The following is a 27,341-nucleotide window of genomic DNA, read 5'->3' as shown; positions in this document are numbered from 1 at the left end:
GGGGTGGACAGTGGGACAAATGGAAGTTCTTTAGAAACCAGCAGGGGGCGCCTGGGGGGCTCAGCGGGTGAAACCTCTGCCTTCCGCTCAGGTCACGATCCCAGGATCCTGGGATCGAGCCCCGCATCGGGCTCCCTGCTCAGGGGGGAGCCTGCTTCCCCCTCTGCCGCTCGCCCTGCTCGTGGTCTCTCTCATTTTATTTATTTATTAGAGAGAGAACCAGAGCAGGGAAGAGAGGCAGAGGGGGAGGCAGACTCCCTGCTGAGGGCAGAGCCCCATGCGAGGCTCAATCCGGGGACCCCGGGATCCTGACCTGAGCCCACGTCTGACACTTAACCACTGAGGCGCCCCAACTGCCGGTTTTATTTTAACGTGGACAATGAAAGATACAGATGGCTCTCTGCCGTTGCGGTTTTTCTGTAAAGTCTGAAACTGCTCCAAAACACAAAGTTGAGAGAGAGCCGAGACGGCAGGAGTTTCTGCAGTTGGTCCCAGTGGACAGCGGAGCAGCGGAGAGCGGCTGCTGGGCTGAGTGCAGGGGCATCCAGAGGAGGGCCAGGTCTCCTGCTCCTACCGTGTGTCGTCCCGGAGCATCTGCAGCACTGTCTCGGCCACGAGTGCAAACCCAAAGCTTCCTTCTCGTACTGCTCTCGGGGTGTGTTAGGGGAGAGCTCAGTCCCTCCTGCCTCCCCAGTTCCTCTTTGCCCAGGCGTGGGAGTACAGGCTCAGGGAGGCAGTGCTGGAGGAATGCGTGAGCTGAGTGAGGGATGGATATTCCGGGGACCAAGGAGAAGGTCCAGCCGTTAGAAGTCCTTTCCACGTAAGGCAGACTCCATGATCTACCACTGCAGGTCCTGAGAGTCTGACTGAGAGAAAAAACGGGGCTGGTAAAGCTCCAGTTCCCCCCTCTGCTAGCGGTTGTGACCGAAGCCCGTCTAGAGAGGAGTCGTCACTGTCCCTCTGTCCACATCCTGGCACTTGGGGCCCACACAAGGGGGAAAGGAATGCCTAAAGGGTTTGTAACGCTGTAGAGAGAGTCAAGGACCAAGAGCCTGTGATCTCGGATCTTGACTCTGCCATCGTTGTCCTAGTGGCCTTGGCCAAGTCACTTTCTCTCCTTCTGAGAAGTTGAACTCGATGATCACAGAGACCCCAGCCTTCTCAAAACGTGTATCATACTTCATGAGGAGAAGACCATACGGCCGTTTCTGTCTCCCCAGCATCTGGCACAGGGCCTGGCACGTAGCGAGGGGTCAGGAGTCGCTGCGGTTCGTCGATGGATGAATGAATGCACACCCCAACCAACAAACTGGTAGCAACAGAGAAGGCTCCCCAGCGGAATTCTCAGACAAGCCAGCCGGGGGCATCACCTCTCTACGTAACCGGGCACGCTGCTGGTTTCATTTTTTTTTTTTTTTAAGATTTTTATTTATCCATTGGACAGACAGTAGTAGTAGACACAAGCAGGCAGAGAGGCAGGCAGAGAGAGAGAGGAAGGGAAGCAGGCTCCCCGCTGAGCAGAGAGCCCGACACGGGGCTGGATCCCAGGACCCTGGGATCATGACCTGAGCCGAAGGCAGAGGCTTTAACCCACTGAGCCACCCAGGCGCCCCACGCTGCTGGTTTCAGACCAAGGAAAAGACTCTGATTAGAAATGGACACCACTAACAGAAGCCCACGACCAGAGGACCTACGTTTCACACGGATAGCAGGAAGCTGGGATGCTGCCCCAGTGTCTGATTTGACGGACATCCTCATGGCCAGACAGGCAAGACGGTGCGGGGTGGACTGGAAGAAGACGCACAGCCCTGACAGACAGACAGACGGACGTGGGGCACTCAGGAGCAGCCCCTGAGGCCAGGAGGTAGCCTGGGGGGGCTCCCCTGCACTGGGTTGGGGCATCTCACCTCTTCTTCTGTTTTTTTTTTTTTTTTAATTTATTTATTTGATAGACAGAGATCATAAGTAGGCAGAGAAAAATAGAAGCAGGCTCCCCGCCGAACAGAGGACCTGATGCAGGGCTCGATCCCAGGACCCCGAGACCATGACCTGAGCTGAAGGCAGAGGCTTCACCCACTGAGCCACCCAGGCGCCCTGGGGTATCCCTCTTCTGCCACCCATTTCACACCTGTCCCTTGCTGGAGGACTGAAACGTCTGGGCGCCCAGTCTAGGTCTCTCCTCTGGGGTTCATCGAACCCGCAGCTGGTGGGTTGTCCTGAAGGACCTCCTCCTCCCCCAGCACCCACACCTCTGACAGGAGCGTGGGGGCCAGAGGAGGGGGTGAGGGTGCCGCGGGCCTCGGGCTCCACGGACTAGAGCAGGAAAGGGTGAGATGGCTGGGGGGCGACGCGGCCTGGCAGGACCCTTGCCCCCTCAGCAGCAGGAGCAGAGCGGAGGGCATGCCACAGGCCGTGCTCCCGCAGGCCGTGCTCCCAGCGCGGGGAGAACAGGAAGCCGTGGCTTCCTCTGCCTCTTCCCTCCCGGCCCGGAGCCTCAAGGTCACTTGCTGCCGTGAATTGTGACCTGTGTTTGCGTTGGCATTCTTCCCCGTGTGACGCCCGGCTCCTGGCTGCGATGAACACCCCAAACTTGAAGCAATGATCCTCCATGCAAATGGCAATGGACCAAGTACTTTCCTCACGTGATATTTCATTTTTTAAAGCTTTATTTATTAGAGAGGGAGCGCATGTGTATGGGGGGGCCACGGCCGGGGAAGGGGAGGGGGCAGCGGACTCCCCGCTGAGCAGGAAGCCCGATGCGGGACCACGGACGGACGCCGCACTCTGAGATCCTGCCTGAGCCGACGGCAGCCGCCTCACCTGAGGCCCCAGGCGCCCCTCCCGTGTTTGTGGAGCAGAGACTTTTGTCTGAAATTTTTAACAGGAAAGCCGGGGCTCAGAGGAGTCATTGATCAAAGCCACACGTTTAGTGAGCGGCAGGCTCGGGACTCCAGACACCCATCTGCGTTCCATGGCTCCGTGTCGCCCACCCTGTCCCCAAGCCCCAAGGGAGCACTTCCTGCCGAGAAGGGAGCTTCTGCCTGTGGTCAGGGAAAGGGGGGGCTCCTGTTGCTTTCACCCCTCAGACGGACGGGGCACCTCTGGCCTTCTCCTGGCATGGAGGCTTGGGGCTGCCCCCCACGGCGGAGAATTCCCCCTCGGCCCCTGCCGCTCCCGCCGGTAGAGCCCCTCCTGCATACAGGTGCGCCCATGCCCACCCCCACCCCCCAGCCCCTGGCGGCTCCAGGGCACCAGCTCTCACGCCCGGCAGTGTCCACACCCTGCTGCCCATGGTCCGGGGCGTCCCCTGGGAGGTGATGTGCTCAGCACCAGCCGTGGCCGTGGCCGTGCCCGCCCAGCTCCTGGCCCTGAGGGTCTCAGGCGTCCTGGCCAGTGGGCTTGTCGGGGGGCTGGCTTGCTGGAGAACCTGGCCGTGCTCCGGCTGCTGGGCTGCGTGCTCCGGGAGCTCCTGGCCGTGCTGCCACAGGGGCCCGGCTCTCAGTCTCCCCTTCCGGGCAGCCACCATCTCATCCCCGGCTGTCCTGTCTCTGGAGACAGGAGCCTGATGGGGCCCGGCAGACACCTTCCGGAATCAGCCAGGAAGGCTGTGGCCCAGGGCCAGGGCCGGGTGGAACCGCTGGCCCCGAAGGACAGAGGCAGGCGGCGGGTGGCCGGCTCTGGGCAGGGCGGTGGTGGGGGTGGGCTCTGACCCCGGTTACCGCCTGGGACAAACGGACACACCTGGAGGGAGGGGGCAGAACCATGCAGCCGGCCTGGGCTGCCCCCTGGGAGCGCGGTCTTCAGTGGCCTGCGGGTGTGGCTGAAGGCGGCTGGGGGTCACCTGGGCCCGAGTGCTCCAGAGCTCTGGTCTTCCTTCGGGGGAGGAACGGATGGGACAGAGGAAAGCTGGAGGGCGGCGGAGCCAGCCTCTGGGTCGTCACAACGGGCTCGACCTTCTGTCCCGCTTCCACCTCTGGTTCAGTGTGGACAAAAGGATTCTTTGCCCCTTTTTTTGCCTCCTGGGAGAATTTCCCAAGGGTTCTAGACTAACGGGTCAGAGGGCAGTGCACATTTGGCTCTGTATGCCCTCCCCCACACCCCTACCCTCACCTTAAACGCCGCATCTCTAGTTCCCTGGTGCTGTGTCTGCCTCAGAGCGTCCCAGTGGTGCCCACGAGAACCTGGTGCCCGCAGCCCCAGCTGAGAAGGCTCCCTGGGAAGGGAGCCCCCTGCACGGAGAGCCCCTGTGAGACGCTGCCGGACCCCTGGCATCCTCCCAGCCCCAATGTAAAACCCTGCCTGTCCTCTGAGCAGAGTTTGCAGGGAGACGTCAAGCCAAGGATGTGGGTGGGGCGTAGGGAGGGGAGAGGTGCGGAAGGAGTGCGGAGAAGAGGGGCCACAGGTGTGTCGGAGACGTGGGAAGCAGAGTGGGAGCCTGGCGCGAGCTCCCCTGCCTGTCCCATGCGTGGCGCCATCAGCAGCCCTGCTCACATCCGAGCTCCGACTGGAGCCAGCGGAGGGACCTCGCTAAGTCACTTTACTTCTCTGGACTGGTTTTCTCATCTGTAAAATGGGGTGTTCAAGACTCAGCGGTGCCGAAGCAGTGTGTTGGCTGCTGCTCTTGATACTGCATGGGAAATGGAGTCCCAGAGAAGGAGGAGGGGGCAATTGGGAGACGGGGACCGGGAGCCAGCGAGGTCTCCTGTGGGCTGATGTTTCCACTCTGGAGTGAAGTGAAAGTTGGCCCCTCCAGTTCCTTCTGAGGAGAGTTCTCCAGGGCGAGGGCGGCGGTGGGGGTCCTGCCTTTGGTTTCCGTCCCCATGGAGACCCAGCAGCGATGATGGAGAGCAATCAGAAGGGACTTTCTGGGAGCCAGGCGCTGGAAAGGAGGGAGGTGGCAGAAGCCAGACCGGCTGGAGCGCCCACTCCCATTGCCCCCGTCACCACCACCAGCCTGACCACTCCAGCCTCCGAAGGGCCCAGAGCAAAGCCGGGAGCACACCCTTGGCTACACCCAGCTGCCGAGTGGAAGGGACTCCCAACAGCCACCAGATCATGAGATGCATTAAGCAACGTTAGCTTCTTGATGTTTAATTTCCTCCCTTTTGTGTTTAAACCGGTTCCAAAACTCCAGGTCTGTTCCCAGTCAATTCAGGATGGAAAATCCTCCCCATCTAAGTACCCCTCTCTGGCCACCTCCTCCCCGGCAGCCCCCCTCAGGGCTCCCTGGGGGACATCTCTCCTCATGGGGCCTGGAGGTTAAGTATCGAGGCAGAGTTTCAACAGGTCCAAGTCCTAGATGAGTGACTGCACGCAAACCTACCTCCGGATGGAGAGGGGTGGGCGGGGAAGGAGTGGTGCGGCAGAGGACTGGGCAGGGGGCTGGGCACTCCTTGGTGAGGAAGGCGAGCACTGGGTGACACTGGGCCTGGCTCCCTGCAGCAAGCAGCCGGAGAGCTTTGAAACCGCAGTGGGAAGGATGGAGGCTGAGACTAGATTTCTGAAGGGCTCAGCAAGGGCCCAGGAGAGAACGGGCGAAATTGCCACTCATGTCCAGCATCAGAGAATGGTGGACAGCAGGTCTTGGGGTCAAGGAATGGTAGAGAGACAGCATTAATGGGGATGCACAGTGCTGTCCCTGTGGGCTGAGGGCTTCTCCACGCCCGCCCTGCGCTCTGTGTCTCCAGTCCCTGCATCTCTCCTGACCGGCGTCCTTCACCAGATCAGACCATGTTGGAGGAACCTGCATTCCCCTTTCTTGGTTTGAGTGCTAGTCTCTCCCACCCACACTGTGGTTGTCCTCTGTCCGCTGCACCCTGGAGGGGTCCCAGCTTCCAGCTGATGCTGCACACTGCGGAGCCCCAGGTCCGGAAGCCAGACGCTGGGAGGGAAGTGGAGAGCCAGGGCCTCCCTAGCTGGGCCACCCTGGCCAGGGGGGCCTTCCCTTTCCAGACCCACCCCCTCCCCGGCGCAGACCCTGTACAGATAAGAAAGCACCTGCTGAAGGCCAGATGGGCGGGTGCAGGGGAGAGGTGGCCAGAGGATTTCAGTTCCTCTCCCCTGAGGAGGTGTGCGCAGGGGCCGGCCTGGGCAGCCCCGCTGCCCTCCCTCTGCCCCTCCCCCAGCCCCAGGGGTAGTAGCCAGAAACAGGAAGTGAAATGGAGCAAAACCCAGAACTGAAACTGACCGAATCTTGCTGCCCCTGGAAGAGGTTGCCCCAGGGCTCTGACACTGAAGACTGAGGCAGAGCGGGGGCTGAATCTGAAAACGAAGGACTCGGGAGAGAGGCTGGCAGGAACTGGGCCCGCCGGTGGGAGGGGGCCACTGGCTGAGGTCATTTCTGAGCAGGGCATGCAAATGAGGCCGAGACCAGTTTTCTAATTCTGGAATCCCCAACAGCCCCTGGACCCTAAGTGCCCTTCATTTTGACCCATGTATTTGCGGTTGTCAGCGCCCACAACAAGGGCTCATGGCACTTTGTTATGGGAGTGGCCTGTGCCGGGGGAGGTGGCCTGCCCCTCCTCTGGAGGGGACACTGGTGCGGCCCATAGGGCTGGCAAGCATGGAGACAGCAACTCGTGGGGGTTCCAGGTCTTTAATTTTCCTTGCTTTATCTTTTCTTTTTTAAACAATCAAATTGGCAGAAAATGGCAGGGGCTGGTGGGCACTGGGGGTCCACCGGAAAATCCCCCAAATTCACAATGAGGTTTCAGTCACGGCTGCTGAGGTGCGGACGAGGTCAGGGTTCACAGAGATTCCCCAACTCACCCTAAATGTTTTCCAAATGGCTGGAGAAGAGGTCAGAGTAGGTCCCCCTTTACCGCCGGTGAGGGGACCCATCCCCCCCCACCCCGCAAGCTCTTCTGATAAGCGCAGATAGAAGGCTGTGATTTCTAATTGCCTACAATCATCTCTTAAAAATACAAAACACGTGCAGTTGGCTTTGGTACAAAAAAGAAAACAACAACAAAGAACATTCTGGTCCCGTGGGCTTTCCCCTCCCCCTCCAACAGAGCCGTCACCGCCACCTTGCCCTCGACTCCGGGGAGCCAGGCTAGCTTCCCTGGGGTCTCCAGGATGGATGGAGAGAAGGGAGCCCAGCAGTGAGCAGGGGAGGGAAGGGGAGCACGGCCCCGCCCACAGCCCTTCTGGAAGGGTGGCCTGGTCCTTGGCACCGCCTCTCAGGTGTTGCTGGAGGGGGGGCGTTGTTTAGCCTGAATAAGCCCCAGTAGTGTTGCAGGACAAGGCCCCCTCATCCCTATGGCTTGGTTCCCGTGTCCCTGGTCCTCTAAATCTCCCCACTCCCCGTGTAACTAATAAACAATAAATAAATAAATTTTCCTAAAGTAGAGGGAAGAAGGCATGAGAAGCTGGCATCCGTGGTGTAGCTCCTGGATACCAGCAGGAGGTGCTGTGGCCCATTTCCCCCCAGCTTCCCAGCGGCCCCAGGGGTCTGAGGAGCCCCCAGAGCCCGCAGGGGCAGTTGGCAGTTCTTTCGAATGTTCCCTTGCGGAGGGCACACTGGAGGCTCCAGAGTTTGCCTCCCCTGGTGTGTTCTTCCTGGGGGCACAGGACGGAGGGAGGGGCCCCCTTAGCTCTCTGAAGCCACAGGCTCCCCGTCGCGACTCTCGATCTCTTCTGGGATGTCCTGCATTCGGGTGAAGTCTACAGGGGGATGGGGCAGAGTCAGTGGGAGGACACAGGCTCTGGCCAGCAGGTGCACCCCTGCACCAACAGCGCCCCATGGGTGAGCCGAAACCTCTTCCACACTGGAAGGAATGTGCCCACACCTGCCTACTGTGTATCCTTTCTGAGGATAGGGAGAGACAGTTTGGCTAATACCATGCAAAATATTTTAAGATTGTTATATAAAGTCACACTAGCTTTAGGTTATTCTGTATTTCCTAAATCAACTATAAGAACTTCAACAGTCTTAAGAATTTTTTTTAACTTAGAAATCTATGTTTAGGGGTGCCTGAGTGGCTCAGTCGGTTGAGCATCTGCCTTCGGTTCAGGTCATGATCCCAGGGTCCTGGGATCCAGTCCCCCATCAGACTCCCTGCTCAACTCAGAGCCCACTTCCTCCTCTCTCTCTGCCTGCCTCTCTGCCTACTTGTGAGCTCTGTCTGTCAAATAAATAAATTAAAATAAAACAAACTATTTCTACTTAAAAAGGCTGTCATCGGGTCGCCTGGGTGGCTCATTGGGTTAAAGCCTCTGCCTCTGGCTGGGGTCATGGTTTCAGGGTCCTGGAATCCAGCCCTGTATCAGGCTCTCTGCTCAGTGAGGGGCCTGCTCCCCCCCCCCCCACACCTGCTTGTGATTTCTCTGTCAAATAAATAAAACCTTTTTTAAAAAAAGAAAAAGAAAAGGCTGACATCACAGACTTACTGCGGGGTCTGCTACCTCCTTTGGTTCCTAGAGCTCCACTCCCCGCTCTGCACCGGGAAAGGCCGCAGGTGTGTCCCGTGTGTCCCTCCCAAGAGTCACCGGCACCTCAGATGTGATGGCGGGGGCCCCCTAAGCGTCCCGGCAGCACCCCCCCAACGGCCATTCGGGCCTCACCTCGCGGACTGTGGGGCGGGGACAGGCGGCAGCCCCCCTCCTCCTCGCTGCCCGTGTCCGGGTCGCTGCTGTCCTGCAGCCGCTCCTCGGGGCTGCCCAGGTCCTGCCTCTCTCGGTCCTCAAAGGGTCGATGGACAGAGCGAATGGTCACAGACAAATCCAGGCGCTCGTGGCCTCGGCTGGGCTGTGACGGTCCGGCAGGAAAGGCAGCGGGCCGGGGAGTGAGCTCGGCCGGGCCCGCAGCACCCATGCCCCGCCGGCGCCGCGGTCGCCTCCCCAGCTCTCCGGCCGTGCCTCGCGTCCCCCGGCGCCGCCGACGCCCGCCCCCTCGGGGGGGCAGCCCCCGCGCACCCCCCGCCAGCGCCCGCTCCCTTACCTGCGGGGGCGTGAAGCTCAGGTACAGGGCGTCGCCCGCGGGGAGGCTGCGGCGCCGCGGGTCCAGCGGTCTGCGCGCCCAGGGGGCCTCGGCGGGGGGCGGCTCGCTGTGGCCCAGCGCGGCCAGCTGCCTGCGGGCCTCCTCGGCCTCGCGCTCCAGCCGCGCGCGCGCCTGCTCGCTCTCGCGGAGCCGCGCCTCCAGGCTGCCCGCCTCGGTGGCGCGCTCCTCGCCCAGCCGCCGGCAGCGCCGCAGCTCCTCCTGCAGCAGCGCGTGTTGTCGCTGCAGGAGCGCCAGCTCGGTGGCCTGCTTGTCGGGCGCGGGCGGCGCGGGCGCGACACGGCCGGCCTCCCCGTCCCGGGAGTTGGCGCGCGCCAGCTTCTCCCGCCGCTCGGGGCCCTCGGGGAACCGCGCCTCCATCAGCGTGTCCTGCTGCGCCACGGCCGCCTGCGGGCGAGGGGGGCCCCGCGGGTGCGTCAGAGCCCTCGCTGCGGGGGCCCCGAGGCCCCGGGCCAGGGCCACGCAACGCGCCACCCCGGTGGACAGGCGGCCCCGCTCAGACTCCTCCCCTGCCCGGTCCAGCCCCGGCCCCGCTGACCTGGAGGCCGTGCAGAAGCCCATAGAGATTGACCAGTCGCTGCAGCGCTTCCTGAGGACAGAGGAGAGGGTGGGGACAGGGCCCAAGCCTCGGGATGGGAGAGCTGGCCAGAAGGTGACTGAATGTGGGTCTGGGGCCAGCAGGCCTGCAGACGCTCTCAGACGTCCGCTCTCCCCACCGCCACCCCGCACTGGGCTCGCATTTCTCAGCCAAAAGGCCCGTCCTTTGGGGGGGCTCCGCAAGCAGCTTCCCACCTCACCTCCTGGGGGGCTCTCAGCTGATTTCCGTTCCGGTCCTGCAAAGAGAGGCAAGGAGGGGAGTTGCAGGCACCTGTCCCCCACAGCTCTGTGTCAGGGGTCCACAGGCCCTCGGCCCCTCCTGCCCCCAGCCAGTGCTCACACCTGCGGGAGGCCCACCTTCCGGCTGGAGTCCGAGTCGGTTCCGCACAGCTCAGTGGAGCCGTTGAAGGTTCCGGCCTCACCATCTGCGGAGAGCGGAGAGCACGGGCTGAGCTCTGGTCCCCGGGTCCAGGCCCTCCCTCCCACCCACCACCGAGGCCCCAGCCCAGGCACTCACTGGCAGTGACCCCAGGACTCGTGCTACCGCCGCTGTCGAGGTCCCCGGGCAAGGCTGGTTCCCGGGCTGTCAGGAGCAGCTCCACTCCGGGCCCCACCAGGAGGTCTTTCAGACCCTCCACTACAGGGAAGGGGGGAGGTAAGCGGGGGAGCCCCACGGAACCCTGCTGGGAACCACAGGGCGCCTTCCACCCAAGGCCCACGCAGCCGTCAGGCACTCCGGGGACCCCACTCATTCCACCCTGCACAAGGCAAAGGTCACCGAAGGACACGAAAGGACAGCACAAATGTACGGAGGACAAGGTGTCCGACAGCAGCAAGGACGTGCCTCCTCCCCAGCCTTCCCCACACCGGGTGCCACAGGGAGTTTAGGGACAGTGGGGCCGTGCCCCGGTCTAGCCCGAGCGGATGGCGCTGGACTCCCCCTCAGGGCTCCCTCACCCTCCCGGATGGCATCCTGCAGCAGCCGCTCTCCGCGGGGGCACTCCAGGGACTCGGAGCGGAAAAGGCCCCTGGGTAGCGTAGGCAGGGTCAAGCCGCCACCATCCTCGTCCACCTGGAAATGGGTCATCTCGGCAAACAGCCCGACCTTCTCCTGCAGCAGCTCAACCAAGGCCTGGTCTTTCTGTTGAAGCTCCACTGTGGATATGGGGACAGATGAGCACACGGCAGGGGCTGATGGAGGAGGGGAGGGCGGGGGGGGGGGGGGCTAGGGGGAAGGGTGGTGCCAGGGACGGCACTGGGGGGGGGGGCAGGGATGTGTAGCCAGAAAGCCAAGCTGGAAGGGCAGCCCCAGGGCTGGGGGCCCAGGGCTGGGCTGAGTGGTAGTATTTAATTCTGGATTTTTGGCATTTATGAAAAAGAAAACCCTTTTTTGGGAAAAGTAATGTATGAACTTTCTTTTTTCCTTTTTTAAAATAAAGATTTTATTTATTGGGGCGCCTGGGTGGCTCAGTGGATTAAAGCCTCTGCCTTCGGCTCAGGTCATGAACTCAGGGTCCTGGGATCAAGCCCCACATCAGGCTTTCTGCTCAGCGACGAGCCTGCTCCCCCTCCCCAACCTCTGCCTGCCTTTCTGCCTATTTGTGATCTCTGTCTGTCAAATAAATAAATAAAATCTTAAAAAAAAAAAAGAAAAACCAACTGATTTTTGTTGGTCTTTTTTTTTTTTTTAAAGATTTTTTTTATTTATTTATTTGACAGAGAGAAATCACAAGTAGGTAGAGAGGCAGGCAGAGAGAGAGAGGAGGAAGCAGGCTCCCTGCCAAGCAGAGAGCCCGATGCGGGACTCGATCCCAGGACCCTGAGATCATGACCTGAGCCGAAGGCAGCGGCTTAACCACTGAGCCACCCAGGCGCCCCATTTTTTTTTTTTTTTTTAAATAAAGATTTTATGGCGCTGGACTCCCTCTCAGGGTTCCCTCACCCCCACGATGGCATCCTGCAGCAGGCTTTACCCCGCTGAGCCACCCAGGCGCCCCTGTTGGTATTCTTATATAGCAGTTAGTTCATACTCTAATAAAAGTCTAAAAAGTAGATTAATGTCTCCACCCTGGTCCTCCCAGCTCCCCTTTCGGAGATATTACACACATGTGTACACACACACACACAACACATGTGACACGCACCTATCCCCGTTATTTTTATGCCAGAGGTAGCAGACACCCTATGCCGTGCTCAGCCTTGCTCTTTTCCCTCCACAATCCCTTCTGGTCATGGGTCTGCGTCAGTCCTCCCCAGCACTGACCCTCGAACCAGGCCTGCTACCATCCGTCATGGGGATGCATTATAATTTACTTGGCGAGCTCTGTGGGCAGACTCACTCTTGATTCGGCGCAGGTAAGCCTCGTGCTCTGTCTCAATCAGGGGGAAGTCCTCTCTGGATGGGCACCTAAAGGGTAAGTAAGAGTGGGGTGAGGTTGGGCGGGTCGAGGGATCAGGAATCAGCCTCCTTCCTGAACATAGTCCTTCCCTGGAAGATTCTCCAGCCCCAAGCGCTGGCTTTGCTCACTCCCAAACCCCTGCTTTTCTTCACGCCCATCATCCCAATTTCCTGGTCTGTATGCCCCTCCACAGGCCACCTGTGGGGGTTGCATCGCAAGGACGGACACCACAGGCCTTGGCATGAAGCCAACTGGGCCCAAATCCTGGCCCCGCTATTTACCAGGCGGCAACCTCTACTTCTCATCTTTAAAATGGGTATGATATCTTCTTCACTGTTTTTGTTGTTGTTGTTAGAACTAAAATGAAAAGTCTAGCAATGCTCCGAACACGGCAGAAGCTCGAGACATTGATCAGAAAGTATGAACTGGAATTTTCATGATGAGAAATATCAACACGCTAACAGAGGCCCCCACGGGCCTGCGTGTGGCCGGACAGGATTTGGCTCGATTTTCCTAGAGTCGCCGATGTCCTGCTTCGTGTGCGTTTCTCAAAAATTGGTTCAAAAGTCTGAATCGCAGAAGTAAAACAAAAACTCACACGTTACCGAGTGGAAAAAACCCGTTTCTAATGCTAAAAGAACCGATAAATATCCCGATTGAGTTTCTTTTTGGCATAATCTTCAAGAATCTGTTTTGAACGTTTCGCACGCAGATTACAGAGAGGCTCCATCGAGGGTCTCAAATCCCACGTGTGTCCCCCAGAAGCTGGAAGTCCGCAGCCTCAGCACACGGGACAGTTCCCTTCTTGCCTCGACTGTGTGGGGTTGGGCTCTAGTCTCAGGGATTTCGTTTCCTTTCCCATTAGTTTTTAGAAAATAAAGGTAAAATGCAACACGGTCCCAGCAACAGCCCACTGCCGCAGCCTCAGGTGCTCCTGTCCCTGTGGGTGTCCTGCCGGCCGCCAGGTGGGACACTGCGGGACTCCCACTCCCAAGAAGCGCTCGGGGGTGTCATGGCACAAGACACACTCAGTGTGACGGCACAGATGACCTTTCCAGCCCCGGGGCCTCCGTGTTCCTCCCCCTCTGAACCCTGGGTTCTCCCCCAGGGAGTGCTGTGGCAGGGCCCGAAGCGGCGGAATCCTGGAGGCCACGCACACACTCACACGCGCACGCTCTGCTGAATGACGCGGATCCAGGTGCTCCGGTCATCCCGGGACGCCGTGTGGACCTCGTACATCTCAGGGGGCGCGGCGCTGATCAGGAACATCCCTTTCTCCTGGTTGGCAATGTCCCGCACAATCAGATTCTGCAGCGATACCACGGAGGGCTTGTCCTGCGGGTCAGAAAGGAAGGACTCAGCCCGGGAACCTGACCTGGGGTCTCTGGTCTTCGGTCTTTCTGCAGTACCTGAGGGACTCCAGAGCCCCCCAGCTCTGGCACGGCCAGAGGGCACTTGGGAGCACCCGTAACCTCTGACAGATTCACTGACATTAAGGTTTATTGGGGCGCCCGGCCAGCTCAGGCGGGGGACTGTGTGACTCTTGATCTTGGGGTTGTGGGTTCAAGCCCCACGTTGGGGGTAGAGATTACTAAAAAATAAATAAACTCAGGGGCCCCTGGGTGGCTCAGTCATTTAAGCATTTGCCTTCAGCTCAGGTCATGATCTAGGGTCCTGAGATCAAGCCCTGCATCCCGTTCCCTGCCCAGCAGGGAGTCAGCTTCTCCCTCTGCCTCTGCTGCTCCCCCTGCTCTTGATCTCTCTCTCCCAAATGAATAAATGAAGTCTTTAAAAATAATAATAATAACATAAATAAACAAATAAACTGGGGGAAAAAAAAACCCAAACACCTTTAAGGTTTACTTTCCTTGTCTACGAAAAAGGGATCATGCCGGACCTTCCCCATAGCACGTAAGTGTCCGTGCACAGTATTAGCTGTTTTTACTCCTCACGATACTGTAGTAATAATTACAATCCTGACTGTTGGGCTCCAGGGGATTCCGGCCTGGGTAGGAAAGGAAGAAGGGCCTGTGAGCCCTGTGTGTGGCGAGAGAGGGGGAAGAAGAGCTCACCAGGGCGGGAAAAATGTACTTCTGGTCCTTCTCCTGCAGGAACAGCAGCACATCCGTCATCAGCAGCATCAGGACGTCTGAAGGGAGGGCGGGCCGCGTCAGAGGCCGGGGCAGCAGCTAGCCGCCTCCTCAGGGGCCCGACGACTCTCTTCCCGGCCTCTCCCCCCTTGGACGGCTTCGTCCTCCCTCTGCAGCTCCCGCCTGCCCGTCCTTCCAGCTCAGGGGCGCCAGGGGGAAATGTGCCCTTCCGATGAGCTTGAAGAGCATCTGGGCTCGAGGAGCCGGGAAGGGGTCACCAGGGCATCGGAGGAAAACCGTCTTCACCCAGCCGAGGCTGGTTGGCTCACCTGGGGGGACTAGAGACCCCAAGCGAGTCCCCCGCCAGGCCACGGAGGCTCTGCAAACCTCCCGAGGTGGTGTATTTTTACTCAGGAATACGACACGCACAGGTATCTTTTCGGGTGAGGGGGTGCAGAATTTTTGTGAGGGTCCAAAGCATTCCCGGAGCAGGAGGGGCTTCCCCACCTCACAGCTAACGGCAGAGCTTTCCAGCTGCGCTCCCTGAAATCCCTCGGCCCGAAGCGGATGGGGCTTCTCATGCCTCCCTCCCGCAGCAGTGACCCCAGCTCCCTGGACCCCACAGCCGCCTCCTCCGCCCTCCTCTGCCCCGTCCTCCTGCCGCGCCGATCCTGAGGCCCCCACCTGAGCACTGGTGCGGGGCGGGGGGGCCACTAAAGGGCAAGTCCCTAGAACTCAGAGGTCACGGTCAAGAGAGCACATGCTCTCCCGCTGTCCTTGGAGAGCTTACTAAACTGTGGGCACACAGAGGGGAGGGCTTTTGCTAAATGCTTCAGAAATAAAGCTCTCCAGCCTTGCTATTTTTAACCCCGCGGTTTATATTCTTAGCTGCTGCGTGGGAGGGATGGGAAAGAGAGAAACAGGGAGGAAGGAAGGGACCGTCAGCACTGCCGTCCCCCAGCCCGTGGAGAAGGGATTCCGCGGCAGCGGACGGGGCTCAGGCCGGCTCACACCCCAAGCCCAGGCCTGCTGCTCTCTTGGCCTTGCTCTAGGTGGGAAGGCCGCGGCCAGCGGGTCTGGGGAGCGAGGATGGGAAACTGCGGCCCCCGCCCCACCCCAGTCCCCTCTGCTCTGTCTGCTCCGTCCCTCCTGGACTCCTCCGGCTCAGCTTCCTGCCCGGGCTTTCCTGGCTGTCTCCCCGAGGCCCGTTCAGGAGCCCTGCTAGGCGCCCCACTCTCGCCCCACCCCCACCCCCATCGGGGAGATTCTCTGTCCTCGTCAAACCGGTAGCTCTCCGGGCACGCAGGGGTCCATCCTGGCCCATCTCCGGGCACGTGTGGCCCACGGCGGAAATACGGGATCTGGACTTCGCTGCCAGCCCCCAGACCGCATCCCCCCAGATGCCCCCCTGCGCAGACAAGTGGCACAGGCTGGAGGCCCCTCCCTCCCCACACGCCACGGGGCCTCCGCTCGCCACGCACTCACCTTTGAAGCGGCCGGTCGCCGTCTTCCACAGGAGGCAGCCGTCGTGGATGAGCCTGCGTCGCAGGAGCTCCTCCCGGCCGAACGGGCCCTTGCCGGGCACCGGGGCCTGCGCCCGCGGGTCCATGCGGTGGTAGATCTCCTGCAGGCGGGCCCCCTTCTCCAGCTCGTGCACATCCTGGTCCACGTTGGACAGCAGCTCCTTCACCAGCCCCAGGGCCGTGGTCAGGTCCTGGCGTTCCTCCTCGGGCCCTGCGCGGGGGCAGCATGAGGGGCAGCCAGTCGGAGCCCCTCCCGCCCCGACCTGGGTCACCGGGAGCGCCCCGCCCTCACCGTGGGAGTGCTGCAGGATGCGGCTGATGAGCACCGGGTACTTGGTGACGCGCTGGGTCACCAGCAGGATGCACTCCTGCACCCCATGCCGCTTCAGCACCGCGGACCGCGTCACCTTCTGCAAGGGCACAGGCGGGGCTCAGGGCTGGTGCGCGCGGGGAGGGGGTCCAAGAACATGCCCTTGGAGCCCTTGGAACCCAAGCACCGGTGCCCTCCCATGGCCTTAGGTGACTGTGCCTGGGAATGGGGAGCGCACCCCCTGGGTTGAGGATGAGGACCAACCAGACCAAGGAGTGAACAGGGATTATCGCTGGCGGAGGAGGGGGTTATCGCTGACACACGCCACAGGGGCTGGTGGGAACCAGCTGAGCCAGCAGCAGCGCGCCATGGCCCCCAGAATGGGCAGGCAGGGTTCGGGCCATGGGGTCGGCTGGCAGCGCCAGGTCCGCTCACCCGGATGAACTGCTGGAACCGCTTGTCGCGCGCGCACAGCTCCTTATAGAGCTTTAAGGCCTTGGTGTGGCGGCTGCAGAACTCCGAGTAGGTCTTCCGCATCTGCTCGGCGCTGGGACCTGAGAACTAGAGGGCAGGGGCGGGGGGGGCAGGCCAGCTCAGCGGGTCCCACAAAGCCATGGCCTAGTCCCTGGCCTAGTCCCTGGCCTAGTCCCCAGCCTTGCTCCGGCCTCCCGCCCGCTGGCGCCCGGCGGCGGCGGCCCTGCCCACCTGGTTGATGAGCAGGTCACCCAAGCGGTGGATGACGAAGTTGCGGGTGCTGCCGGGGCACAGGGACTGGCGGCGGCGTTCCAGCAACTGGCTGAGGAAGCGCGTGTGGATGTCGCTGAGCTCGTCCACGCAGGGGAACAGCCCCTGCACCACGCCGGGCTCGAGCTGCAGCTCCTCCAGCATGCCCGCGCGGAACAGCCGTGTCATGATCTTCAGCGTCCGCACGTGGTGCAGCTCCGTCTGGATGAGCTCTGCGGGGCGACGACTCATCGGACCCCGCACCTAGGCCAGGCCGCACGGGCAGGGCCCAGGCTGGGGACCGCAGGCCTGGTGGGAGGTTTCCCAGGCCCCCTCCACGGTGACATTCCGCACTGGCATGCCATCTCAGGCTGTAAGCTGTTTGGGGCAAGAGCCACGGGTCCCCAGCGTGGCGCCAGGGTTGGCACTGGACGAGGGCAAAGGAGGAGAACCGGCTCGAAGGAAGGAGTAAAGATGGGGCCTGGGAGACCCAGAGCCCCCAAAGGCAATGCGGGGCTGGAGGCAAGGGTCGGGGGGCTGTGGGCTAACAGGCCCCTGGGGGGGACCACCAGCTGGAGGAAGGTCATGGACAAGCCCTGGTCAGCGAGAGGAGCCTGGCGGCCTGGGCTCACCGTAGATGACGTCCTGCTGCTTCATCACCTCCTTCTTCTGCTGCTGCAGGAAGCCGCTGTCCACGGCCAAGCTCCACGAGTCGGCTGCGAAGTCCCTCTCGTCTGTCTCAAAGTCACTCATCAGCTCGCTGTAGATCACCTCTGCACCTGGACGTCAGCAGGGCCCACGCTGAGCCCGACCCCCCTCGCTGGGCCCCGCCCCCCGCAGGCCTTCCCCGGGCCGGCTGTCACCTTCGTCAATGAGGGACTCCACGGACAGGGTCCGGTTCCGCATGTTGAGGGAGTCCGTGGACTGGGACAGGATCCGCCGCAGCCCCAGGGGGGACTCTTCGTTGAAGTGTCTGAGGGGACAGGGTCTACGTCACCCCGACTCGGGGGACGGAGCCCTCCTCCCCAGATGGGGAACCGGGGCTGGGGTCTGAGGGGAAGGCACCCGGAGTCCTCCTTCCTGGTCTATGGCCCTGAGCTCAGGGCCGGGAGGGACCGCCCTTGCAGGCCTCCAGGTCCCCACTTCCACCCTCCACGCCCCCGCCCGGCTGTCCCTTCCCCAAGCAGGGGCGTACCCAGCGATGTTGGTGGTAGAGACACTCTTGGCCAGCGACAAGGAGGAGCGGCCGCGGCGGGAACCGAGCAGGGATTGCCGGAAGCTGTCCGAGGGGTAAATGGCAGAGCTCGGCCGCTCCCGGGGGGTAGCTGCAGGGGGACAGGAGCAGCCGAACGTCATCACTGCTGCTTCCCGGAATCCGGGTCTCCCAGGTTCGTGGACTAGAAATGAGGCCTCCTCCGCCACCCCATCCCCAGCCCGGGCCCCAGTCCGGGAAAGGTTGGGGGACACCTGGGCACTATTCCTAACGTATGTCCTGGCTCATCTCGTCCCCGAAAGAAGCCTACAAGCACACTGAGGCTCACGAGGTCAGGGGACTCGTCCAGGGGCGCTCAGCGGAGCAGGGACCGGACCCTGCTCTTTCTGTGGCACCAGTTGTCTGACTGGCGCTGGGCGGCCCCCAGCAACGCTCCCGAGTGCGCGACCTGTGCTAAGACAACCAGCCAACCTGAGCCTCCCCCCCCCCCCATGAGACTCCTGCCCTGTCCCTCAGCCTGAGAGGCTAGACATCCCTACTGGGCCACCGCCCACGTCCAACCGAGGGGAGGAGGGTACCGCCCGGGGAATGACTGTGGGGGGCAGCAAAGCCTGCAGGCTGAGAGAGGCCTGGGGTCCCATGGAGGGGGATTCTGCACGGGGTGTCCTGTGTGCCCCCACGACTCACTCTTACTGCGAAGGGAGACAGACTGCAAGGCAGTGTTGTTCTTCAACAGGGCGGCTTTCTGTTGCTGTGGGACAGAGTGAAAGAGAGACACGGGGGACAGCTGTCACCAAGGGTCACCCCCACAGGAGGTGGGGGTGGAGCTGGTGGAGGTGGGGGGCAGGAGCTGGGTGCTGGCCCCACGGGGCACAGTGATCCCGGGCATGAGGGACACCGAGCCCAGCGCCAGGGCTGCGTCCAGAGCAGCAGGCTGGCCACGCGGGGCCCAAGGCCTGGAGCGCAGGGTGCGGGCTGCCCCGCGGTGAGCACAGGGGAGGAGTGAACAGAAAGGGCGGGCACACGACCCTCTCCCCAGCCCGCGGCCCTCCAGCTCACCTTCTGTTTGACCTTGGTGCAGTTGGCGAGCGTGTCTTTACAGCGGTTGTGGATAGTCACATTGCAGGCTGGGGGGCGGGGCAGAGAGGGTGAGGGGCGGCCCAAGGGGCGCATGCCTGCATCCAGACACCTGGCTCCCTCCCCCCACTGCTCCCAGCCACACAGTTGTGGATGCCCCAGCCTTCCAGTGACCCGACGCTCCCCACACCTCCTCTTCCCCCTTCCTTCCAGCAGGAAAGCAGGCGAGCGGCCCAGGGGGCCACCCCGACCCAAAGGTGACCTGCAGGGTGGCCCAGGAGGGAAGAAGGGGTTCTGGCTGCCAGAGACGAGCTCAAGGAGCACAGGGGTGGCTGAGAGTGACAGATGGGAGCGGACGCCCACGGGACAGAACCAGGCACGGAGCAGCTGGGGTGGGGGCCAGGGGCAGGGGGCGGCTCGCACCCCCAGAGCTCCCAGCACGTGGCCCATGTTTACTTGATCCTAACAACCCTTTGGGGGAGAGTCAAGGATCGTCATTTCACAGAGAGGGGCCCGCCACCCGGAGAGGTCAGAGCCCCCAGCCAGAGCTCAGGCAGCCAGTGGCACAGTCAGGACTGAAACCCCGGCCTGGTTGTGTTCCGAGGCCAGGCCGCTGCTACTGTGCCCCGCGTGTGCCCATGAACCGTGGCCAGGCCCAAGCAATTCACAGGCTGCTGGCCCCGGTGTCAGAGCGGGGACAGACCCTGTCTCACCCCCCCCCCCCCGGTGCCAGGGCGGGGACAGACCCTGTCTCGCCCCCCCCGGGTGTCAGAGCGGGGACAGACCCTGTCTCGCCCCCCCCCCCCGTGCCAGGGCGGGGACAGACCCTGTCCCGCCCCCCCCAGAGCCAGCCCCCTTCCCCATGGTTCCTCTCTGACCCCCACCTTCCCCCCACGTCCAGGCCCAGGGAACCCACGGTCCCCACACTCTGTCTGCCATGGGGCAGGAGAGGAAACGTGGCTGGGCCCTGGCAGTGGGACCGCTGGCTGCCCCTGTCCCCAGCGTGCCTCTGCCCTCTCCTGCTCCCTCTGCCGTGTCCAACAACACAGGAAACTGTGGCTCCCGCAGACAATACCCAGCAGCAGGCTCACTTCCACAAATACAGGGCAAGCGGGGTGGGGTGGGGGCAGGGCAGGAGGGGCTGGGGCTGCCCCACTCCCCGAGAGCTCCCTTCTTCTACCCCAGCACCCAGTGTCTCTGGATCAAACCTCCGCTTTCCACCTGCTCTCAAAATAGCGCTTGCCGCCTGCTTCCCCGGTTCCCCTGGCAACAAGCTTCCCGATGGGGAACTCTGTCAGGTCTCGGGGGATCGGGACTGGGGGTTCCCTGCTCAACCTCCTAACTCCGAGACGGCTCTCCAGCTGCACAGGGACCGAGAGCTGGAGCCCCAGGCCTGCCATCAGCAGCTTGGAGACCCGGCAGTGCCCCGGCCAGAGGCAGCTGGGCCTTAAACTAGGGGGGAAGGAGCCTTCTGTGCAGGCATCCCGGCACCCTGGGGAAGGACGAGTGCCCCGGACTGCCTCAGATGCGGGCGAAGGTTGGGAGTTCTGACCTCTATCCCCCAACACACACTCTCCTGCTGCTTTCCCTTTCTCACGCTCTATCTGGTCGTGCTGGAAATCTGAGACACGGGGCCCTGACCCTGTCCTCTACTTCAGACTGCAGGGCTCCACCCAGCCAAGAGAAAGGGAGGGGAAAGGGGACCCCCGAGTCCTGACCTTGCAGATCTGCCCCGGAAGACAGGCAGAAGCAGGTGCAAGACTGTGGCCAGCCACCTCCCCACCCCCCAGCCCCCACTCTGCCCAGCTCCCCACACAGCAGGACATTCCTGATCCTTCTCCAAGCAGTTCCCCTAACCCTCAGCAGCTGCTCGGAGAGCCAGGGGACACCGGGGGGGACGCCCAGTGGACAACAGCTGCAAGGACGGCCCCCCCAGCCTCCCCTCTCCCAACTCCCACAGCCCTGCTTGTACCCCGCGGAGGGAGGCGGGGGGGGGGGGCGAGGGGTCAGGCATGCGGCCCAGGGCCCCACTGGGGCTCCGAGAGAGTGACCCTACGGATCCAGGACAGAAAGGACAGAGCGCAAGGTGAGGGTCAGCGGGCAGTGAGTCAGATCCAGGCAACTTACTGGGGCAGATGAGGGCCTCCTTGGCCGTGATGCTCTTGTTACAGGCATAGCACATGGTCATGCCCGAGACGGAGATGGTGGTGAAGAGATGCCCGTTGGTGTAGCGGGCGTCCTTGGCTTCCTTCATCTTCTCCTTCTCCCGGGCCTGTGCAAGGGGCAGAGAGACAGGCAGTGAGGCTGATGGCACCAGGCGCCCAGAGACGGGCGGAGGGCAGAGACCAGGGAGCGATGCTGCAAAGACACCACTTCCCCAAGAAGGGCCCGCCGCAGGGCACCAGAGGCCGCCGACCATCTGGGAGGGCCCGGGCCGGCCCTGAGGGGCCCAGCCACCCCCAACCTACCTGGCCCCGGCGGCTAGGCTGCCTCCTGTGGCCGCTCATGGCCCCAGCGGCTCGGCTCGGAGGCCCGCGTCCTCCTGCACCTCCCCCTGTACCTCTCAGAGCGCCCCCGGCTGCTGCGGTGCGAGGCGCGCTCTCCTCCGAGCTGGGGGAGATGCGCAGAGAGCAGGGGAGAGCGGGCCAAGCAGAGGGTGCCAGCTCACCAGCGCTCCCGATCTAGGGGAGTTGGCTGCTCTGATAACCATGACAACGGGGGCTGGAGCTGCGGGCTCCTCCGCCACAGCAGGGTGGGGGGGGGAGCCCCTCCAGAGCCTCTGTGGCCGCCCCCACCCCCGAGGCTGGACCCCAAACCACTGGGGCCCCCAGGCCGGAGCCTGGCTCTGGGCTCTTTGAGGAAGGAAACGCAGCCCACGGGTCTCCTTCCTTCCGGCAGGAAGTCTGACTTTTATTCCTTCTGCTCCCCTCGGAAACCGACCTCCCCCTTCTGCTCCCACTGCTCACCAGGCTCCCACCGCAGTCCTTTCTGGCCTCTGCCCTCTGCCTGCTACACCCTTCTTCAGGCCCAGAGAGGCCGGGGTCCCCACCCCGACTGCCCCAGCAGTGGCAGGTCAAGTCATTTACCCCTTCTCTGTCCCCAGGAGGCTGTGTGGGACGCCTTTCTTCCCACCTATTATTCCGGGACCTGGTCACCTCGGACCCCTGATGTCCCCACCCCCCAGGGCAGTGAACAGCACTGGGCTGTCAAGAACACTCCCTGCTCCCAAGACTTTTGAGCTTCCCAGGAACGGAGTGGGGTCCAGGTGGCTGACCTGAGAGCAGGCGCCCCAGGCTGGGGGACACTGGCTGGGGCCCTGCGAGAGCCCTAGGCTTGTGCCCAACTTGGCTCCCACCCCAGAGCAGCGGAGAGGCTGTCAGGGAAACACACCGGGGCGGGCGAGGGCGGCTCTCTGCAGGGCTCTCTGCGCTCCGGGCAGAAAGGGGAAGTGTGCAGGAGCTGAGTCAACAGGGTAGGGGCCCGGAGGGCACTGGGCCACAGTGCCCTGAGGTCTCCGGGCCGGGGTCCCCTCTCCCCTGGCTCCATCTGCTGAGAGGCAGAGCCTGGGGGTCTGCATGTCTCTCCTCACTTGCATCACCTAGTTCTCCCCTCCTCCTCCTCTTCCTATTTCCTAGTCGCCTCCGCTCCCCTCAGCCTTCCCCTTCTCACCTCCTCCCCCAGTGGCTTCACTACAGCCCAGGCCGCCCCTCTCTCCCCCTTCCCCTCCCCCAAGACAGGTTAGGGAAGCCCGGCCTTCCAGCACCAGCCCCCAACCCTGGAGGCTTCCGTCCCACTCCAGCACCTATCAGACTAGAAAATTCTCCCTCTGGCCTAACTTCCATCTGTTTTGCTCCAGATTATAGCTCCTTGGAAGATCAAATCCTCCTCTGAATGACATGGGACCTCAATGACCAGGTCCCACGGTCTCTCCTGTCTAGCACCTCCAGGCTTCTCTAGGACACAAATGACGGAGCAGTCAGTGCGTCTGCACGGAAAGCAGCGCACCCAGCCCACATGCAGGAGAACACATCTGGGTCGGGCTGAACCCCAGAAGGGGGTGCTGGGGATCGGCCCTGGCTGCCCCAGGTCCCCATTCCCACGCCCTCTGCCCTCCGGCCTCTGCCCTTGGGCCTCCTGGAGACTCACCTGGGAAAGAGGCGAGAGGAGGAGGGAGGGGACAGGGGCCAGAGCACGGAGTACCCCAGGCCCTTCCCTCCCTGGCATGGATGGCCCCAGAGGACCCTGGTGCTCTGGGCCCAGCCTCCCCTGCTCCCCACACTCAGCCTCTCTCCGAGGGACCCCGAGGCACATCCCAGCTCAGCTGCTGCCCGGCCCTGGCACTGCCTAGCACTATTGTCCTGGGCAGTGCGGCTGCCCAGCACCCGGCTGGGAGGGTGGAAGGACACAGGGCTGGCCCCGGGGGCGGGGGGGGGGGCTGCTCCCGAGATGCAGTGAGTGGGCTTTGCTTGCTCTGTTTGGTTCTGTTCTACTGTCTTCCAGGCATTAAGATGGTCCCACCGGTCTCCTCTCTACCCGCCGACCCGCCGGACACAGCCCTTCAGCTCCACGCCCAGCTGTGCAGTGAGACACGGGCTATGATGGCCAAGCCCCCCTGGCCACCCCCCGCACTCCGAGCCCCTTGCTGCCCGGCCAGCGTCCAGCCCCGGAGGCCGTGAGGAGGTCGCTCCAAGCCCCTGGCCCGCAGCCCATACGGCAGGCAGTCAATGGCGCTTGAAGGGAAGGACAGATGGGTGGGAAGACAGATGGACGGGGGACACGGGACCCGGCAGCACCCTCGCCCTGGGCCATTAAAACCCACCCCGTCTCCCCATCTCGCTCCTCTGCTTCCTTCGAGCTTAGGCCCTGCGGGGTTTCCTCTGGAGGCCAGAAGAGGCCAACCCAAGGCTTCCCTCCATTGTCCTTCTAGATCTTGGTCACGCTGGGCGGGCAGAGAAATTCGGGCGCCGAGGGCCCTGTAGCTCCGGGACAGCGGCACTCCGCCTCCCGTGTGACAGACGTGAAGAAGGCGACGCCGGAGCTCCCAGGTGGGCAGCAGGGACACCAGAGCTCACCCTGAGGGCCCACGCCCATCGCAGCAAGGCCCAGGCGCTCTGCGGGGCCCGCTCCTCCGCCAGGGGCGAACACACCACGGCCTCGGCTCACGGGGCTCAGAGTAACCCGTGATCCCTCTGCCCCTTCCCCAAGATGGAGAGGCCTCTGCGCTCCTGCTGGGGTGCACTGGGGCTGCACTGGGATTTGTCACCTGCGGCCCAGCCCCGACCAGCCGGGGCGCCCAGAAGGGCCCTGAGTCCTGGGGAGGAGCTCAGGGCCGGGAACTGGGGAGACAAGGGGGTCCCCGGGCTCAGGACAGCCTCAGCCGGGCTCTGCTCTGCACCGGCTTCCAGGAACAAGGCGACGGCAGCGGCCGGGGAGAAGGGGGCCCAACGGAGGCGCGAGCGCCAAAGCCAGAAACGAGAGGAAAAGCCCCGCGGAGCGCACAAAGGCGCTTCCTAAACACTCGCTGGATGAGCGAGGAGGAGCCCCAGACAACGCGGCAGGAGCACGGCCCAAGCACCAGAGGGGCGCCCCGGGCTACGGGAGCGGAGACCCAGGCCTCCTGGCCCCCAGCCCGCCCCCTGCCCGGCCACACCTGTCGGGTCAGGAGAGAGAGGCGGAGGGGGGGGGAGGCGAACAGACGGCGCTTGTGCCGGCAAACAATGGCCGCCAGGCCTCCCTGCCCTCCTGGCACAGGGCAGGCGGCTGACTCGGGAGGGGGCAGCGGCCGCCCACACCGCCGCCCCCGGAGACACAAACAAACCAGAAGGGTCCGGCCAGCTCCTCCGGCCGTTCCTCTCACGGGCTCCAGGCGCCCTGACCAGTCTGCCCGCTCAGGCTCCGGCCGGCCCTCACACCGGAGACAGGAACTCAAAACGGAACTACTTCCAGAAAGCAGGAGCCCCTAAATCTGGTGACCACCGCTTGAAACAGTAACCCGGAGCGTCTGGGGACAGACAGACACAGCGCCCGACACACAGGTCCCAGGCACGCATGGGAGTCACACATTCACACCTGTCCCCTCCCCCATCCAAGGTCGGTCCCAGGGAAGCCAGGCCTGAGCTCAGGTCCCTGTCTCAGCCCTCTGCTGGGGGGTGGGGGGAGCCTTCTCCCCACACAGTAACCCCCCCACCTGCGGCACTCTGGAACTTGCCCCACCCCCGGCTCTGTCCCGAACGCCATGACCTCCAGTACCTCTTCCTGTGCCCCTACAAGCTACAACCTCCGAGGGACCCCCAATTCCTGCCAAACTTTCTGGCAAAACTGCCAGCCCCTCCCTGCTCACCCCCCCCTCCCCCTGGCTGCGGGCGCCTCTCCCAGCCGGTCCCGCACACAAAGCCAGCCACCTCTCCTCACTCAGAACAAAGAAAGCGCCTCTTCCTCTCTCCCACCCCACCTGCCCCGCACGCTCCAGTGCTGGGGTCCTGGAGACTCCACGGGGACCCCAGCCTCCCGGACCATCCTGGGGGCCCCTGCGCACTCCTCGACAGGAAAGGACCCTTTGTTCTGGGAGATAAGAAGGTTAGGATTTGGCGGAGGAGCTGAAGAGCAGGGGGAAAGGCGCCTATGGGGTTTGGGCCCGGGAAGGTGGGAAGCAGAGCAGAGAGGATGAGGAGCGGAGAGGAAGGGGTGACAAGACAGAAGCGTGGGGAGGGGCCGCACAGTCCGCCTTGGTGAGGGTGGGGGGAGGGGGTACACTCCCGCCCAATTTCTCCTTCTCTAAGGAGGCTCCAGGGTGTCAGGCAAGGAAAGGGGCAGGGGTGTGGGCTCAGGGCTTGGTCTAACCCATCCTTCCAAATAGGTACCAGGGGAGACCATCTTCCTCAAACGATCTCATTTCCAACAGGCTCCCCTCCACTTCCCACCACAGTATAAAAAGCAAGGAGACAGCTGGTGTGCTGGGGGAGGGGGAGGGGATCCAGGGTTTGTTGGCCAAGCACCAACTCCCCCTCTGTAACCACAGCTTTCCGGAGGCGGCCCTCCCCTTCCGACCAGCCCAAACCGACAGCCGCCCTCCTCCAGCCTCCTCCAGCGGGGCTTTGCCCTCAGATCCTCCCACTCGGTCCCCCCAACCCCCCACTCCCCAAACCAGGGCCGGCCCCAGGACAGAACGAGCCAAGCTTCAAGCTTCGGGAGTCCTGGTCCCCACATCACCAAAAAGACATGAGGACCCAGGTATCTGGCCGCCCAGCTCCTCCCCATGAAAAAAGACCCCAGTGTCTACCCTCAGAGCCCTTCTCCAGGTCTGCCCCCCACGGCTCCCTCTTGGCTTTCCTTTTTAGGGTGGAACCAAATTTCCGTGGCTTCAAAAAACCTCTCTGCCCCCACTGGCTCTACTCCAGGGTCTCAGCTCCAACGGCAGAAAAATAAACAGACTTTCAGGGCTGGGGCCTGGCCCGGGCAGGGGTGAGAGGAGTGGAGCCTGAGCCTAACGGCCACCCCTGCTCCAGCTCACTTCCTGTCTTAGGCCCTACTCAAATCCCGGGTTGCTTTCCTGTTGGCAGAAGCTCATCCCAGCCCCTGAAGGAGAAGTTCCAGGATGGAACCCCTCCTAACTCAGCCTCAAGACAGGCAGCCAGGCTAGGAGCTAGGAGGGAGGTGTGGGGAGGGCATTCCACCATCTTCCTGGGCTCCCAAAGGGTACTGCCCCCTTTCCCAGAGAACAGCGCTGGTGACAAGCACAGACTGGGACCCGGGGCAGGACACCGGGGTCAGAGGGAGGCTGGAGATTAAACCAGCCATTGGCGGGGTCCTGGCCCTCCTGATAATGGGTACAGTGTGCTGGTCCGGGCAGCTGGGAGGGGCCCCGCCCTCGGGCCAGCGCTCCCAGCTCTAACTTTCTCATCTCCATCTCACTTCCTGGGGTCTGGGGTGTGCAGAGGTCATGGCCTTTGAGGGAGAGCCAGGGTACACAGAAGGAATACAGGACACTTGGGGAGGAGTGCGGGCCAAGGATAACTGCAGCCCAGGCTCTGAAGTGGTGGTAGGTGAATGGGTCCCAAGAGAAGACAGGAGAGGGGAGAGGAGGCGGGTCGGAGGCAAAGTGCCGCGGGCGCGGTTTCAGGGCCGGGAGAACTGGGGCTCGGAAGCGGGCTGGCCAGACAGGGACGGGGACCTGAGACCCCCTGTTCCAGAAGCAGGTGTGCTCAGGGCCGCAAGGGCGGAGGAAAAGGGTCCCAGCGACACAAAGACCTCTGCTCCCGGCGGCTGAGGGTGACGGCTCGGGGAGGAAGTGAGCGGTCCCTCGGCGTCCCGACCCCAGCCGCCCGCCCACCCGCGGGGAGAAGTGAATCACAGCTGGAAAGTCCATTTGCGGGGGGGGGGGGAGCTGACTTTTGTCTCGCGGGGGGGGGCGA

General features: G+C 62.8%; 1 protein-coding gene and 1 long non-coding RNA gene across 48 annotated transcripts in view; both read right to left on the bottom strand.

The window, feature by feature from the left end:
* Positions 1-2,648: 2,648 nt before the first annotated feature.
* LOC309850083 lies at positions 2,649-5,317 on the bottom strand. Its single transcript, XR_014304073.1, has 2 exons — positions 4,111-5,317; positions 2,649-3,973 (listed from the first exon to the last, which is right to left on the bottom strand). It is a non-coding gene; the product is annotated as an uncharacterized lncRNA (long non-coding RNA).
* Positions 5,318-6,576: 1,259 nt separating this feature from the next.
* The window catches only part of ARHGEF2 (Rho/Rac guanine nucleotide exchange factor 2), a 38,854-nt gene continuing 18,089 nt past the window's right edge, over positions 6,577-27,341 (bottom strand). For 6 of the 47 annotated variants that reach the window (XM_082703360.1, XM_082703350.1, XM_082703348.1 and 3 more), the window contains 21 exons: positions 21,058-21,202; positions 18,913-18,980; positions 18,541-18,604; positions 17,836-17,965; positions 17,504-17,613; positions 17,273-17,419; positions 16,623-16,873; positions 16,353-16,478; positions 15,900-16,017; positions 15,570-15,818; positions 14,067-14,143; positions 13,160-13,329; positions 11,935-12,002; positions 10,553-10,750; positions 10,113-10,232; positions 9,938-10,020; positions 9,796-9,831; positions 9,537-9,639; positions 8,942-9,385; positions 8,566-8,683; positions 6,577-7,665 (listed from right to left, as the gene is read on the bottom strand). In XM_082703360.1, coding sequence (XP_082559486.1) covers positions 7,314-7,665; positions 8,566-8,683; positions 8,942-9,385; positions 9,537-9,639; positions 9,796-9,831; positions 9,938-10,020; positions 10,113-10,232; positions 10,553-10,750; positions 11,935-12,002; positions 13,160-13,329; positions 14,067-14,143; positions 15,570-15,818; positions 15,900-16,017; positions 16,353-16,478; positions 16,623-16,873; positions 17,273-17,419; positions 17,504-17,613; positions 17,836-17,965; positions 18,541-18,604; positions 18,913-18,980; positions 21,058-21,202 — 3,177 coding nt within the window. In that variant the 3' untranslated portion in view covers positions 6,577-7,313. Of the gene's footprint in view, positions 7,666-8,565; positions 8,750-8,941; positions 9,386-9,536; positions 9,640-9,795; positions 9,832-9,937; positions 10,021-10,112; positions 10,233-10,552; positions 10,751-11,934; positions 12,003-13,159; positions 13,330-14,066; positions 14,144-15,569; positions 15,819-15,899; positions 16,018-16,352; positions 16,479-16,622; positions 16,874-17,272; positions 17,420-17,503; positions 17,614-17,835; positions 17,966-18,540; positions 18,605-18,912; positions 18,981-21,057; positions 21,203-21,398; positions 21,740-23,076; positions 25,092-27,341 lie in introns of those variants that run through there. The other 41 variants (XM_082703339.1, XM_082703341.1, XM_082703353.1 and 38 more) reach the window with 17 other exon arrangements.

The sequence above is a fragment of the Mustela nivalis genome (genome assembly GCF_964662115.1).
Source record: "Mustela nivalis genome assembly, chromosome: 16".
NCBI lineage: Eukaryota > Metazoa > Chordata > Mammalia > Carnivora > Mustelidae > Mustela > Mustela nivalis.
This window is presented reverse-complemented; position numbering and strand designations above follow the sequence as displayed.